The sequence below is a fragment of the Lucilia cuprina genome, chromosome 5 (genome assembly GCF_022045245.1).
Source record: "Lucilia cuprina isolate Lc7/37 chromosome 5, ASM2204524v1, whole genome shotgun sequence".
NCBI lineage: Eukaryota > Metazoa > Arthropoda > Insecta > Diptera > Calliphoridae > Lucilia > Lucilia cuprina.
In genome coordinates this window covers 55,220,913-55,236,067 of record NC_060953.1, presented here as the reverse complement: position 1 = coordinate 55,236,067, position 15,155 = coordinate 55,220,913, and the positions used below count along the sequence as shown (strand labels likewise).

Sequence of the window (15,155 nt, the reverse complement as noted above, 5' to 3'; positions counted from 1 at the left end):
AGTCTAGTCTATAGTCTAGTCTATAGTCTAGTCTATAGTCTAGTCTATAGTCTAGTCTATAGTCTAGTCTATAGTCTAGTCTATAGTCTAGTCTATAGTCTGTTATATAGTCTGTTATATAGTCTAGTCTATAGTCTAGTCTAGTGTAGAGTTTATAGTCTAGTCTATTGTCTGATCTATATCAATTTTTTGGGGGGTGTTACAAACATAATCACACATTAATAGTGACCTTCCCAATATAGTGATGTAGTTTATAATAAAATAGCATTTAAATAAAACTAATCTATTTTCAATAAATTTCGCAACAACTTAAAATTAGTCAAATCTAACAAATTTCAAATTTAATAAATACCTATATTCTAATTCTATGGTTTTCTAACTATAAAGGAAAAAAAGGTATGAATAAACACGAATAGATTTCTAAATAAAACGAAGGAATAATAACACAAAATAAAACGAAAATTTAAATAAACATAATTTGGCTGTAGACGTCTGTACCCATTAGCTTTAACAGATTTTTCTCTATTATATAGTATATTGGTTTTCTTATTTTAGATAAAAACAAATATTTTTTATAGCAAAATGATGATGATGATGATTATGATAATAACAATTTTGATAAAAGAAGGAAGAAAATGAAAACGAATGAAATTTCTTTCAACTTTATTGAACACAATACTCAATGGGGAATTTAATTTTACTATTTTATTTTAAACACACTTTGTTTTTGAATCATATGCAACTGCCAAATCAACTTCCTGTCCGATATGGAGTGGTGCTTGAAAAAGGATTCGATTTCATGCAGTGAAACTTTTTTCTGTTTCTTCGTATTTGCATTGAAATAATATTGTTTTAAAAAACTCACTGTGCAAAAGGATGGAACAACAAATATTACTTCAATGTAGTTTTTTGTTTTACTATTTGTTCAATATTCAACTTGAAATATGAGTAAAAAACATGCGCCAAAAATAATTCTGCTTGAAAAACTTAAATGAAGAAACTTTTAGCGTTTATACATATGTATGTGTGAGTGTGTGTGTATTTCTAGTATGTATTTTTACAGCCTGAGGTAAATTGTTCAAAACAAACTCAATATCTAACTATATCTATCTGTGTACTGGTTATTGTTGGACAAATATGTTTTTTATTTAAGTTGGAAATAGATTGTGTGTGTGCTGTCTATAAACTCATACTTTAGCTTGCAAATATCAAGATCAATAAATAGTAGAGATTTTTGTTTGTTAATATTTTATATAGTTTTTTCAGTTTATTTTCTTTTGTACATTTCCTCTCCCAATAGGATTAAATTGTGCTTAAGTTAAAGAAAAACAAAAATACACCGAACGTCTGCTGCCAATATCACACACAATATTACGTAAAATTGTACGTAAATGGTTATTTTAACGATAACAACGATTTTGTTGAAAAAAAAACAAAAAACATACAAAAATAAATCACTTCAAAGTGGTGGCGCCAATACTGTTCATTGATACCCATTTTGAAATCACGCTGCCCAATAGCTGAAGCTTTTACATATATTCTATGATAAAGTTAATTCCCGAAGGATCATAATCCATACAATATAAAAAAAGATTTTTTCTATGTAAATGAAAAACAAATTAAATTTTTCAAAGAAATCGAAATAAAATTGAATTTATGCATTTTACCTTTAAGAAGATCACATATAGTTGTGATTTTGTGTGTTTCTTTTTATTTATGTCGAAAAGTATGAATTTACGAATTTAGAAAAAGAGACGAGACTATGAGCTAACTAAAGACTATAATCAAGACTGAGACATATAAACATAGCTATAACCAAAACTATAGTCAAGGCAATAGACTCGACTTCAGTCAAGACTGGACTGTAAAGTGAACTATATTCTAGACTATAAACTGGACCATAATTAAGACCATAGAGTAAATTGAAACAACAACTGGTTAAGACTACAGACTGAACTATAGTCAAGACTATAGACTGAACTATAGTCAAGACTGTAGACTGAATTAAAGTCAAGACTATAGACTGAACTATAGTCAAGACTATAGACTGAACTATTGTCAAGACTATAGACTGAACTATATTCAAGGCTATTGACTGAACTATAGTCGAGACTATTGACTGTAGACTGAACTATAGTCAAGACTATAGACTGAACAACAATCAAGACTACAGTCTGAACTTTAGTCAAGATTATAGACTGAACTATAGTCAAGACTATAGACTGAACTATAGTCAATACTATAGACTGAACTATTTTCAATACTTAAGACTGAACTATAATCAATACTAAAGATTGAACTATAGTCAATACTAAAGACGTATTGAACAATAGCTATGACAATAGACTGAACTATGGTAAATACCATAAACTAACTTATAGTTAAGACTAAAGACAAGCCAATGGACTGAACCATAGCAAATACTATAAACTAACTTATTTTTAAGACTAGAGACTGAGCTATAGTCAAGACTATTGTCTGAACTATAGTCAAGACTATTGACTGAACTATAGTCAAGACTATTTACTGAACTATATTCAAGACTATAGACTGAACTATAGTCAAGACTATAGACTGAGTTATAATCAAGACTATAGACTGAACTATAGTCAAGACTATAAACTGAGCTATAGTCAAGACTATAGACTGAACTATAGTCAGGACTATTGATTGAACTATAGTCAAAACTATTGACTGAACTATAGTCAAGACTATAGACTGAACTATAGTCAAGACTATAGACTGAACTATAGTCAAGACTATAGACTGAGCTAAAATCAAGACTATAGACTGAACTATAGTCAAGACTATTATCTGAACTATAGTCAAGACTATAGACTGATCTATAGTCAAGACTATTGATTGAACTACAGTCGATACTATTGACGGAACTATAGTCAATACTATATGCTGAACTATTATCAATACTTTAGAGTGAACTATAATCAATACTATAGGCTGAACTATAGTCAATACTAAAGACGTATTGAACAACAGTTAAGACAATAGACTGTACTATAGTAAATACCATAAACTAACTTATAGTTAAGACTAGAGACAAGACAATGGACTGAACCATAGCAAATACTATAAACTAACTTATATTTAAGACTAGAGACTGAACTATAGTCAAGACTATAAACTGAGCTATAGTCAAGACTATAGACTGAACTATAGTCAAGACTATTGTCTGAACTATAGTCAAGACTATTGACTGAACTATAGTCAAGAATATTAACTGAACTATAGTCAAGACTATAGTCTGAACTATAGTCAAGACTATAGACTGAACTATAGTCAAGACTATAGACTGAACTATAGTCGAAACTATAGAATGAACTATAGTCAAGACTGTAGATTGGACTATAGGCTAAGCTATTGTCAATACCTTAGATTGAACTATAATCAATACTAAAGATTGAATTATAGTCAATACCGATTTAACCGATTGAACAATTGGCTATAGTTAAAACTATTGACTAGGCTTTAATCAAGATTAACTATTGTATATTCAATAGAATAGACTATGGACTAAACAAGAGATTGGAATGTAAACTAATCCATAGACTGGACTATAGAGTACGGTATAAACTGGAATATAGAGTAAGCTATAGTCAATACTATAGGCTGAACTATATTTAAAACTAAAGACAAGATTATAGTCTGTTAAGCACTATAGTCATAACTATATACTAAACTACAGACAACACTATAAGCTAAAATATAGTCATGACTTTAGATTGATATATAATAAGGACTAAGCTTTATTGAAGCCTTGTTACTATTGAGTACACTTTAGCCTATCTTTAATTTTTATTTTGTCCTTAAAAATATCCAGCAGCAAGGACGAATATTCCAGTAAATATATTATACATTACCTAAATAGCAAACAATAACCAGTATTGAAGGGTTGAGTGGGTTTCATATTACCCAATAAAGACAATTGTAGTTACTGAATAAATCCCTACAATATTTTTTTATTTCCCTTTTGTTGGTTGCCCTTTGATATGGAAAACTATCCAATTAGTGTGATATTCATACACACATGATACAATAGTAAAAACCATAAAAAAATAGTAAGATAAAACTATAGATAAAGAATAATACAAGTTGATATTGAAAGATGCAATATTTATTGTATTACTGACAAGTAACAACTTGTTGGTAATTTTATCCTTTATTCTTTTTTCTATAAATCTACAGCTGCTAACTATATAGTTGCTGCTATTTTTGCATTAGTTCTTTTTATTACAAGTCTATCATCAATTGTATAACCATAAATAATTGATAGTAAAATGATGATAAAAAAAAAATATGAGTATGAGAATTTACCACACCATTCAACAACATACCAATAGATAGACAGACAGACAGTTACAATATCTAAGAGTTCAAGTATTTGATGATAATCTTTTAATAAACATATTTATTAGAAATACAATAATAATATATTTATTGCCGCAAATGTGGTTTGCATAAGAACGTCATATGTTATGTTGTCATGAAAAAATTTGACAATATTAAATTTCACAATTTACCACAAATAACAAATTGAAAGATTACAACAATAAATAATTCCTTAAAATAATGATGATTTTTTTCCTAGCTAAGCCCAATCGTTATATGTGCCTAAAAGTATGCTACCATTTCAGCTTAAACTAAACAATCCGAATCTTGGAATATTCTCGAAAAACGATAGAGGATTTATCTTTGATGCTTAAAAAAAGACTAAAAAGTTATGGATTCGAAGATTTCTTTTTAATTTTGACATATACGACTTTCTTATTTTGTTGTATATCGCCATTCCTTTTATACGATACAGTTAAAAATGGAACTTTTTATCTGCCTACTTAAGAGTTTTAAAAGAAATTTTAATTTGTTTATCGCGCAAACAAACAACGATAAAACTTTATTATTTATTTGTTGTTTATCTGTTGATGGTAAAAATAAATGAAAAAAATGTTGTAAAAGTTTATTTTCAATACTTAACTCAGACATACATATGTATATATGAACCGGCTACAACTTGCGAATATTTCTACAACAATAACAACATAAATGAGGTGAAGTGTACGTGCTTAAGTTGCCACAGTAATGTTCATGGTTGTAATGCGGTTGAACCCAGTAGAAATTAAAGGGACAAAACAGAAAATCAAGGTAGTCTGGTTCAGTTCTAGTTCAGTTCTATTTCAGTTCTATTTCAGTTCTAGTTCAGTTCTAGTTCTGTTCTAGTTCAGTTCTAGTTCAGTTCTAGTTCAGTTCTAGTTCAGTTCTAGTTCAGTTCTAGTTCAGTTCTAGTTCAGTTCTAGTTCAGTTCTAGTTCAGTTCTAGTTCAGTTCTAGTTCAGTTCTAGTTCAGTTCTAGTTCAGTTCTAGTTCAGTTCTAGTTCAGTTCTAGTTCAGTTCTAGTTCAGTTTTAGTTCAGTTTTAGTTCAGTTCTACTTCAGTTCTAGTTCAGTTCTAGTTCAGTTTCCCAGTTTGATATTTATCTCAATAATAAGAGTAGCCATATTTTATTTTTTACGGCTTTTACTTGTTTCGTTTTGGCATTCAAGGTAAAGAAATTGTTTTCTGACAACTAGAATTTTCTTTTGCGATTATTTGCTTTTGATGGTGTTTTTCGTTCCAGTTTGAAAACAAAAATGGTTATAAAGTTTTATGTGGCTTTTTTCCTTCATTTTAAAGTGACACTGCCATTAAATAAGGAAATAAAGTTTTGAATGACCTTTGAGTATTTGTTAGAGAATTATTGTGGTAGTAATTGTTTATAATAAAACATAAGGAAAAGAACAAGCTATTTAAAAATATAGAATTTAATTTAAAGAAATTCTTTTATCAGCATAGCTAGAAAATCTGTTATGGTAGAGTTTTAACCCAGTTTATGCAATAGCTACTAAGTTTTAAAAATTGCATTTACTTGCACTATTGAATTTGAAACTTTAAACTTGCAATAAATTTAATTAAAAACTTTTATTACCATTTAATGTAATTAAAAACTGAAATTCTACTAGAGAGGTGAAAAAATTAAAACTTTTTAATAACCTGTACCAAATTATTGTGATTAAGAAATAAACAAAAAATGAATTTTCGACAATTACAAATAAAATAAAGTTTCAAAGTTGACTTTAATAAATTCACATATGAGTCTGGAATAGTAAATGAATTAATGCTAAATATGTTTGTTACTAAAATCGTATGCAATAACTTTTCTAATTAAGTTGACATTTTGATAAGAATAACAATAATTTACTTAACATAACTCTTAACATAGGCAAATATATTTATAATTTAATTGCTCCTAAAAGTAGACAATACTTTTTAATATTCTCACTCTTTATTTCTTTCTATTCTATTTTATAGAAACCATGAAATGAAATTTTTGGCAAATTGAAACTACTAATGAAAATTTTTAAATAATTTTCATTAAAACGGCTCAGCGGTACTAAAAATCTACAAACGAAATCTCTTAAATTGTTACGTTAATCTTCTTATTACTTTAATCACAAATCATGCATGAAAGGCGCGTCAAAAAGTAAGTTCTTAATCATTCGAATTAAAAATTCATTAATTTTACGATTGTTTTTGCATTAGAATTAAAGGTGGTCACTATGTGGCCACTCATGGTCGCTTAACGCCCGATCCACCATATGTTCATTCGAATCGTGGCTATTCCACCGATGGCGAAGAATCTCATCGTGCTCCTTCTGAACGTACAATGTCCGAGTATACGATAGCACACGAACGTACCTCACCTCAGGGCCACTATCATTCGTCAAGGAAAACACGCATTAATGGTCATACGAATGGCTCAACGAATGGTCATTATAATCAATCGGTGGTGGATGGTGGCGGTCCACGGTCATTAAATGGTCCACCACCAACACGCCTGCCACCTAGGGCTCCTTCGGCCCTGAGTTATGATCATGGCGGTGATGCAGGCAGTGATATATATGTAACGAGTGCTGCTTACAAGGCTCCCTCAGAAATAAGGTATTTATAAAGATGGAATTCTATTTTACTTTCCTGTATTCAGTCGAATTTATATGAATTTATCATTTTAGTCGCTATAGTCATCGTCCTCCTTCGAGAGCCCCTAGAAGTGTTTATTCTGTAGCCAGCACTGCAAAAACTGGTCGTAGTGCTCGCAGCACTACAAAACGTGGGGCTAAAATTGAAACGATGTCAGCTCCCAATCCTTTCTGTCCCAATGTCAAAGGTGTTTGTTGTTTAATGCTGTTGCTAAACTTGGGCATCATATTAGTTACGCTGGGCTTTGTGATTGTGGTGCAATTGTATGAACCATTCTATGTGTGGTAAGTATAGTTAGGAAAATTTTTCTACGATAGAGAAAAAGGATTGACTTTAGTCTGGAACATAGTCCAGTCAATTGTCTAGTCTTAAACTAATACTTAGTCCTGTATATAGTCTAGTCTATAGTCTAGTCTATAGTCTAGTCTATAGTCTAGTCTATAGTCTAGTCTATAGTCTAGTCTATAGTCTAGTCTATAGTCTAGTCTATAGTCTAGTCTATAGTCTAGTCTATAGTCTAGTCTATAGTCTAGTCTATAGTCTAGTCTATAGTCTAGTCTATAGTCTAGTCTATAGTCTAGTCTATAGTCTAGTCTATAGTCTAGTTTATAGTCTAGTCTATAGTCAAGTCTATTCTAGTCTGCAGTCTACTCTATAGTATATTATATTGTCTAGTCTATGGTCTAGTCTATAATCCAATCTATATTCTGGTCCATAGTCTAATTTATAGTCCAGTCATTACTCTATTTTTTAGTCTATTCCATAGTCCATGGCATAGTCTATTCTGTAGTCTAGGTTATGGGCTAGTTAAGTCAATATTCCAGTCTACAGTCTAATCTTTATTCTACTCTTTAGTAGAAGTCTATAGTCTATATTCTGGATCTGATTTATACTCTGATATCCAACCTGGACTATAGTCCGCTTAATATGCTGGATTGTAGTTCACTTTATAATGTTGAATATGGTCCAGTCTATAGTTTGGACTATGGTCTGGGCCGTAATGTAATCTAAACTACAATCTAGACCACTTACAAAAATATGTCACAATCCTAATCTCTTTGTTCCCCTTTGTCTTCTAGGATTCTTGGTATAATATTTTTAATATTCGGATTTTTAACCTTAATCGGTTGTATGGTCTATTGTGTGTATGTGTGCCGAGATGCAAAAACACCATCGCAAGTACGCAACGAAGATCTCTATTGGACAAGACACTGGCAAAAGAATATTGGTTATACACCGCAAGAAATCAATTATAAAGCAGATAAATATGATGCCTATTCGGATCGTTATTCGGTTAGTAAAATGAGTGGCAAATATTCGGATAGAGAAAGTAATCGTTATTGAAAACATTTCACACACACACACACACCAACGAAACTCAAAATGTAACGAAAATTAAGCGAGAATATTGAGAATATCCAAAAGACATTTCAAATAATAAAATTAATTAATAATAAATCAACAAGAATTGTATTTAAAACGTACCTGCTGCAAGTGACTTGCTAGTTCGTATGTTTTCTTTTCTATATAATTTTTTTTCTTTTAAAATTTAGCTATTAAGTTTTAATTATTATTTAAACTATAAATTAACAACTAATTTAGTTAAGCTGTATTAAAAATTTAATTTAAAATCTATGAGAATGCCATAATAACCAGTAAACGAAAGAATTTTCAAAAAAAATCGTTTATTAACTACAAGTTCATAAATAGTTTTAAACTATTTTTAACAAAAAAAACGGAAGAATATAAAACAATAGTCAAGTAAACACTCAAATAAATAATTTGAAATTGTTAGAGAAATAACTCTTGTATAAATGTGAATGTAAACGTACTAATTTTAAAGAAATAAATTTGAAAAACAAAAAAATAGACCCAGTCAACACACAAATTACACAAGTGAAAAATTTTGTAAAAAAAACATACACTGTAAGAAAATATTGTTATACTTATACGTGTAGGGAATTATTTAAAAAAAATAAGTACTTAATTTTAATATTTTTTATTATTTAATCCAATAAAGAAATAAATAATAATTGTTAATTAGAATTAACCTTAGTTGTAATAACGTTATTGATTGATTTTTAAATGTAAAATTGTAAATAACATTAAATAAAGAAATTATGTAATAATAAAAAACAACTTGTAAATTTATTTTATGAATTCAAAAGAATTAACGTTTTATTAAGTTTTGGAGAATGTTTATTCTACACTTCCAGCAAAAGCTTTTTTTGAAAAGCTTTTAACTTTTATTTAAGTTACCAGATTGTTGTAATAAACAGTGGATTGCCAGATTTAGAGTGACATTTTAAAGTCGACTTTTCCATATGATGAAATATCAAATTTTGTTGACACTTAGAACTAGGGTTCAATAGTTGAAACGAAAAGTCCACTTTTTGCTTTATATGAAAAGTCGATTTTTCCACTTTTTTCTTTTAATTAAAAATCGTCTTTTAGTATTTTATAAATAGCCAACTTTTTCCGACTTTTTTTTTAATATTTTCTGATTTTTTCGACTTTTTTTATACTATTTTTTGACTGTTTTCGGGTTTTTTTCGACTATTTTAAAGTTTTTGACTTTTTCCACTTCTTTAAAATTTTAGACTATTTTTGACTTTTTTCTAATATTTATGAGTTTTCAACTTTTTGCGATTTTTTGACTTTTCAACATTTTACGATTTTTTTCGACTTTTCAATTTTTTTTGACTTTTAGACTTTTATTTACAAAGCCGACTTTTTTCGTAGACGCTAGTCGAGTTATCGAGATTTTTGGAACAGAATAGTCGACTTCGACTTTTTTCGATTGTCAATTGTTCATTATTCGAAAGTAGGGTTCTATAGTTGAAACGAAAATTCGACTTTTTTCGACTTTCTGACTTTTTTCCAATTATTTTTTGATTTTTTCGAGTTTTTCCGACTATTTTAGAGTTTTTGACATTTTCTCTACTTTTTTAAATTTTTCGACTATTGTTGACTTGTTTCTTAAATTTTTGAGTTTTTCGACTTTCAACTTTGACTTTTCGACTTTTTTCGACTTATCGACCTTTATCGATTTTTTTCGACTTTCAGACTTCTTGACTTTCAACTTTTTTCGACTTTTATTAACAAAGTCGACTTTTCGACATTTTTCACAGACGATAGTCGAGTTATCGACTTTTTTGGAACAAAATAGTCGACTTCGACTTTTCGACTTTTTTCGACAAAAAGTCGATTGTTTGATTATTCGAAAGTCGATTTATAGAACCCTATTGGAAAGTCGATTGATAGAACCCTATTCGAAAGTCGATTTATAGAATCCTATTTAGAACTTTATTAATAGCAACTAATCGACTTTTGACTTTGGTCTAATATTTATAAACTATAGTAAAGAATATAGGCTAGACTATAAACTAGACTACATTCAGACCAGACTATAGGTCAGTCTGTGGACTAGACTATATATTTAGACTAAATACTAAATTTGAGTTAAGATAATACTTATAAACAGACTATAGACTAACGTTTAGTCACGATCTTACACTAGATTATAGTCCATAATATATACTAGACTTAAGTCCATGCTTTAGAGAAGAAATTAGAGCAGATTAGACTTGACTTAAATCCAGACTATACTTCTGACTATAGGCTAGACATTAGATCAGACTGTATACTAGACTACAGTTCAGACTATAGATAAGAACTAAAGTCTAGTTAATAACATGGATATAAAAAAAGAATATAGAAGAATGCGTACTCTTTTATATTTAACATTTTATATACAAACGTTTCTAAATATAAAACCCGTTTATCAACACTGTCAACGTAAAAGAAATTGTAACAGCTGTTTTTTTTTTAAATTAACAAGGTGGCAACAATAATGATAATGTGTGGGAATAAAAGGCAAAAAAACAACGAAGTGATGTCAAGTGTTATTTAGAAAGAGAGTTTTAATTTAAAAGGTAAAAATTTGTAAAAGCCTGTGCTGTTCTTATAACTTTGTTTTAAAGGGTAGTCCAATATATGGACTTAGATCTGAGAGCATTTATAAGGCCTTGGGACAATTTTGGATCGGAATTTTTTTCTTTTCAACTAAAGTAAAATTTTTTCGAATTTTTTTGGATAGTTTTTAACAATAAACTGATTTTTTGCATGAATGCCTAGATGTGGGCTTGTGTGCTTGTATAAGTAATATGGCTAGATGTGGTCGGAATATTATTAGAGAGATTTTAGTTTCTATAAATTAGTTTGTGTAAGCGTTAAAGTAATTTACTAAGGGAAATCTTAGGAGATAAAAGATCTTGTTTTTTATAAAACATATTTTTATCGAATTTATCCAATTCAACTTAAATTCTTTATTATGACAACTAAATCACATTTTATTATTTGATTTTTATATTTTTCAATTTTTTAAATTTTTTACATTGTGTCGTTTATTGTTCATAGAATATGTAGGCCACACTGTTTGTTATCACAATGAAAACGTAGACAAAGATAAACAAGTTGTATTTGTTATTGTTTTGTTTGCGTTTTTCTTTGTTTTTATAATGTTTGCGTGTTTTTTTCCTCTTGCGCTTTTTATTTGCATTTGTTGGCTTGTATTTTTTTGTTTTTCTTTTGTTATGTCTCGTTCGTAGTGGTTTTCTGTTGTGTTCAATAGTTCGCTCCAACAACTAGTTTGTACTTATCGATAGGAATAAAAAATATTTATGTATTTTTTTTTGAAAATAAATTAAACAAAAAATAGTGTAAAAATCGTGTTTGTGTTATTAATTTGCTTTTGTTGTTGTTGTTGTTTTTTGGGAATGTGTGTTAAGTTCTTTTAATTTAAAAATTAATATTATTTTGAAGTAAAAACATGGTCTCTTTGGAATTAAGTATTTTAACCTTAAATGTTTGGTAAGTTGAAGTTTATTATTGAATTTTAAGGAAAATAAAAGCCCCCCCCCCCCCACCAGCCACAGCTGTTGGGGTTGTTGACATAGAAATTATGTACCTGTGTATAATATGCGGAAGAGTATGTTTATTGTGTTTTATTTGTAAATGCAATTAATAAACTAATAAGGAAAGGTCATGGTTGTATAAGTTTCAAATAATTTAATTAATTTATTTATTTTACTTTAACAGGGGTATACCTTTAATCTCCGCTGATAGAGCTGAGCGTATGCAACATATTGGCAAGGAGTTGGCTAGTGGAAAATATGATATTGTTTCACTGCAAGAGGTGTGGACAGAAAAAGATAGTGCCACCTTGCAGGAGCTAACAAAAGCTGTATTGCCTTATGTTCATTATTTCTATAGGTAAAACATTAAAAGTTAAATAATAACAATCTATATTATATAAATTTCTATTTTGTTGTTGTTTTTCTTTATCTCTTCTAAAAGTGGTGTGATTGGTGCTGGCTTATTGGTTTTATCAAAATATCCCATCGTTACTAGTCTATTTCATTCATGGACCGTCAATGGTTATTGTCATCGTATACAACACGCCGACTGGTTTGGTGGCAAGGGTGTGGGCATGTGTAGAATACGAGTTGGTGATCTTTATGTACACGTATACAATGCTCATGTAGGTACATACTTACTTATACTTTGGCTTTAAAAATGTTTAAAAATAATTCCTTTAAACAAAAGCTAATACATATGTATATGCTGTAGTGGTTGTTATCTTTTGTATTTTCATTTAAAAATACTTTTTTGCTTTTTGTTTATTTTATCCCTACTTGTAGTTACATGCTGAATATAATATTAAAAATGATGATTACTTGACACATCGTGTTATTCAAGCATTTGATACTGCTCAATTTATAGAGGCTACACGTTGGGATGCGGCTGTACAAATCTTGGCAGGGGATTTAAATACAAAACCAACGGATATTTGTTACAAGTAAGTTGTTTAAGAAAAGATGTTCTTTTGTGAGAATAAGGAGAAAGGAATGCTTTATCGAAATAAATGGTCTTTGAGTCTAGACTATCGACTAGACTTTAGCTAGACTATATTATAAATTATTATCTAGACTATAGTCCAGACTAGAGACTAGACTATAGTCCAGACTAGAGACTTGACTATAGTCCAAACTAGAGACTAGACTATAGTCCAGGATGTAGAAAAGACTTTAATCGTGGCTGTAGAATAGACTATTGTTCAGTTTACAGACTAGTATATAGTCCAGTCTATAGACTAGAAGACAGATCAGACTATAGACTAGAATTAAAACCAGACTATAGTCCTGAATGCAGACTAGCTCATAGTACAGACTAGACTATATACCAGAGTATACACTACTCTATATTACAGACTATATACGTTCTCACGACAATTGATTCTCCGGAAGTTTTTTCCCCATGGAAGAACATCCAGTTACAGCCAACCTATTACAACGACAGACTATAGACTAGATTGTAGTCCAGACTATAGAATAGACTATAGTCCATACTAGAGACTAGACTATAGTCCAAGCCGTTGAATAGAATAAAGACCAGTCTATAGACTAGACTATAGCCCCGACTATAGAATAGACAATAGTACAGACTATAGTCCATGCTGTAGAATAAAGACTAAAGTACAGACTGTAGATTAGACTATTGTACAGATTATATTCTAGACCATAATACATAATGGACTCAACTCTAATACATTGACTAGGCAGCATATAGTCCAGACTATATACTATACTATCCACACTATGTTATCCACTCTAGTTCAGAATATAGAATACATAAGATAGACTGTCAATAAAAATTAAATTTTTTATAAAAAATTAAAATTTTTATAAAAATTAAAATTTTATAAATAATCAAAATTTTTATAAAAAATCAATATTTTCATATAAAATCTAAATTTTTATAAAAAATCTAAATTTTTATAAAAAATCTAAATTTTTATGAAAAATTTTAATTATTTATAAAAATTCAAAATATTCATAAAAAATTAAAATATTTATAAAAAAAAAATAAAAATTTAATAAAAATTAAAATTTTATTAAAAATTCTAATTTTCATCAACGATATTTAAAAAAATTTAATTTTTTAAAATTAAAACTTTCACTTTTCTTTAAAAAAAATATTTCTTTTTCGAAACTTTTTAAAAAGAAAATATTTGTTTTCAAAACATTTTTAAATATTCAAATAAAATTTAAATTCTTACTTTCTCTCACCCTTCCTGCAGAGTCCTACTCTACACCTCTCAAATGAAAGATTCCTGCAACTCAGACACAGTCACAACCAATGAATGTAAACAGAATTCATATACCTCTAAGAAAGTTCTAGCACGTAATCCTAATGGTTTTCGTATCGATCACATATTCTTACGATCTGCAGACAAAATCAAAACTTCTATATTAGAATATAAATTACCGCTGCCAGATCGTGTGCCAGGGAAAAAATTCAGTTATTCTGATCACGAAGGTGTGCAGGTGCGTTTAAGATTGCAAACGAAACAAGATAGTGATACATGTTCCATACAACATATAAATGCCTGCCTAGATGGTGAGGATGCAGATGAAGACACTATGCGAGATGTTAAATTAACACCACCACAATCACCAGTTCTAACTAATGGACACTCCTCGGTAGTGCATTCAGAAGGTGAATGTCCCAGTGATGAACCGCGACTGCCGAAAAGTTTAGCCATTATCAAGGAAGCCATTGAGTTGTGTGAGACACATTTAAAGAAAATAAATACTGATCGTATTATATACTTTACAATTGCTGCCATACTCTTCGCTAGCCTTGTAGTAATGGCTGAATTTCCTGTGCCCGTTGGCTATAAGACTGTATATTTATTGCTCAAACTTTTGGTATTTGCCATTATATTATTCTGTATATTTATGGGTTCCATTTGGAATCTAATGGAACGTAATGGTACCTTATCGGGTAAAACTTCAATGGAGATTAAATTACAAAATTCACAGTATGTGAATTTGAAACGAGATTGACCACAAGTGTTAAATTATATTGTGGCGGCTAATATGAGCAGCGTAACAACATCACCCAAGTCAGTTAGTAGAACTAGTAGTACTGGATCGTTAAAACCAACAACACCTTCCATAATGATACCACCCAACATCATCATTAATTAAAGCTCAAAAAGCATTTAATATTTCAACAAATGATAATCATTAAATAAATTTTTATATTATTTTCCAAGTGAAA

The 15,155-nt window shown here is 29.4% G+C and overlaps 2 protein-coding genes across 3 annotated transcripts in view; both read left to right on the top strand.

The window, feature by feature from the left end:
* LOC111689799 overlaps positions 1–8,881 on the top strand; it is a 97,116-nt gene extending 88,235 nt beyond the window's left edge. For both annotated transcript variants that reach the window (XM_046953280.1, XM_046953279.1), the window contains 4 exons: positions 6,360–6,531; positions 6,591–6,989; positions 7,061–7,312; positions 8,108–8,881. In XM_046953280.1, the coding sequence (XP_046809236.1) occupies positions 6,509–6,531; positions 6,591–6,989; positions 7,061–7,312; positions 8,108–8,372 (939 nt within the window). In that variant the 5' untranslated portion in view covers positions 6,360–6,508 and the 3' untranslated portion in view covers positions 8,373–8,881. The remainder of the gene's footprint in view (positions 1–6,359; positions 6,532–6,590; positions 6,990–7,060; positions 7,313–8,107) is intronic.
* A 2,748-nt stretch (positions 8,882–11,629) lies between these two features.
* LOC111676886 (putative neutral sphingomyelinase) lies at positions 11,630–15,155 on the top strand. The gene is made up of 5 exons (XM_023437890.2): positions 11,630–11,900; positions 12,129–12,302; positions 12,387–12,570; positions 12,731–12,888; positions 14,170–15,155. Exons 1-5 carry the CDS (start codon positions 11,860–11,862, stop codon positions 14,936–14,938), a joined length of 1,326 nt encoding a protein of 441 aa, XP_023293658.2. The 5' UTR covers positions 11,630–11,859; the 3' UTR covers positions 14,939–15,155.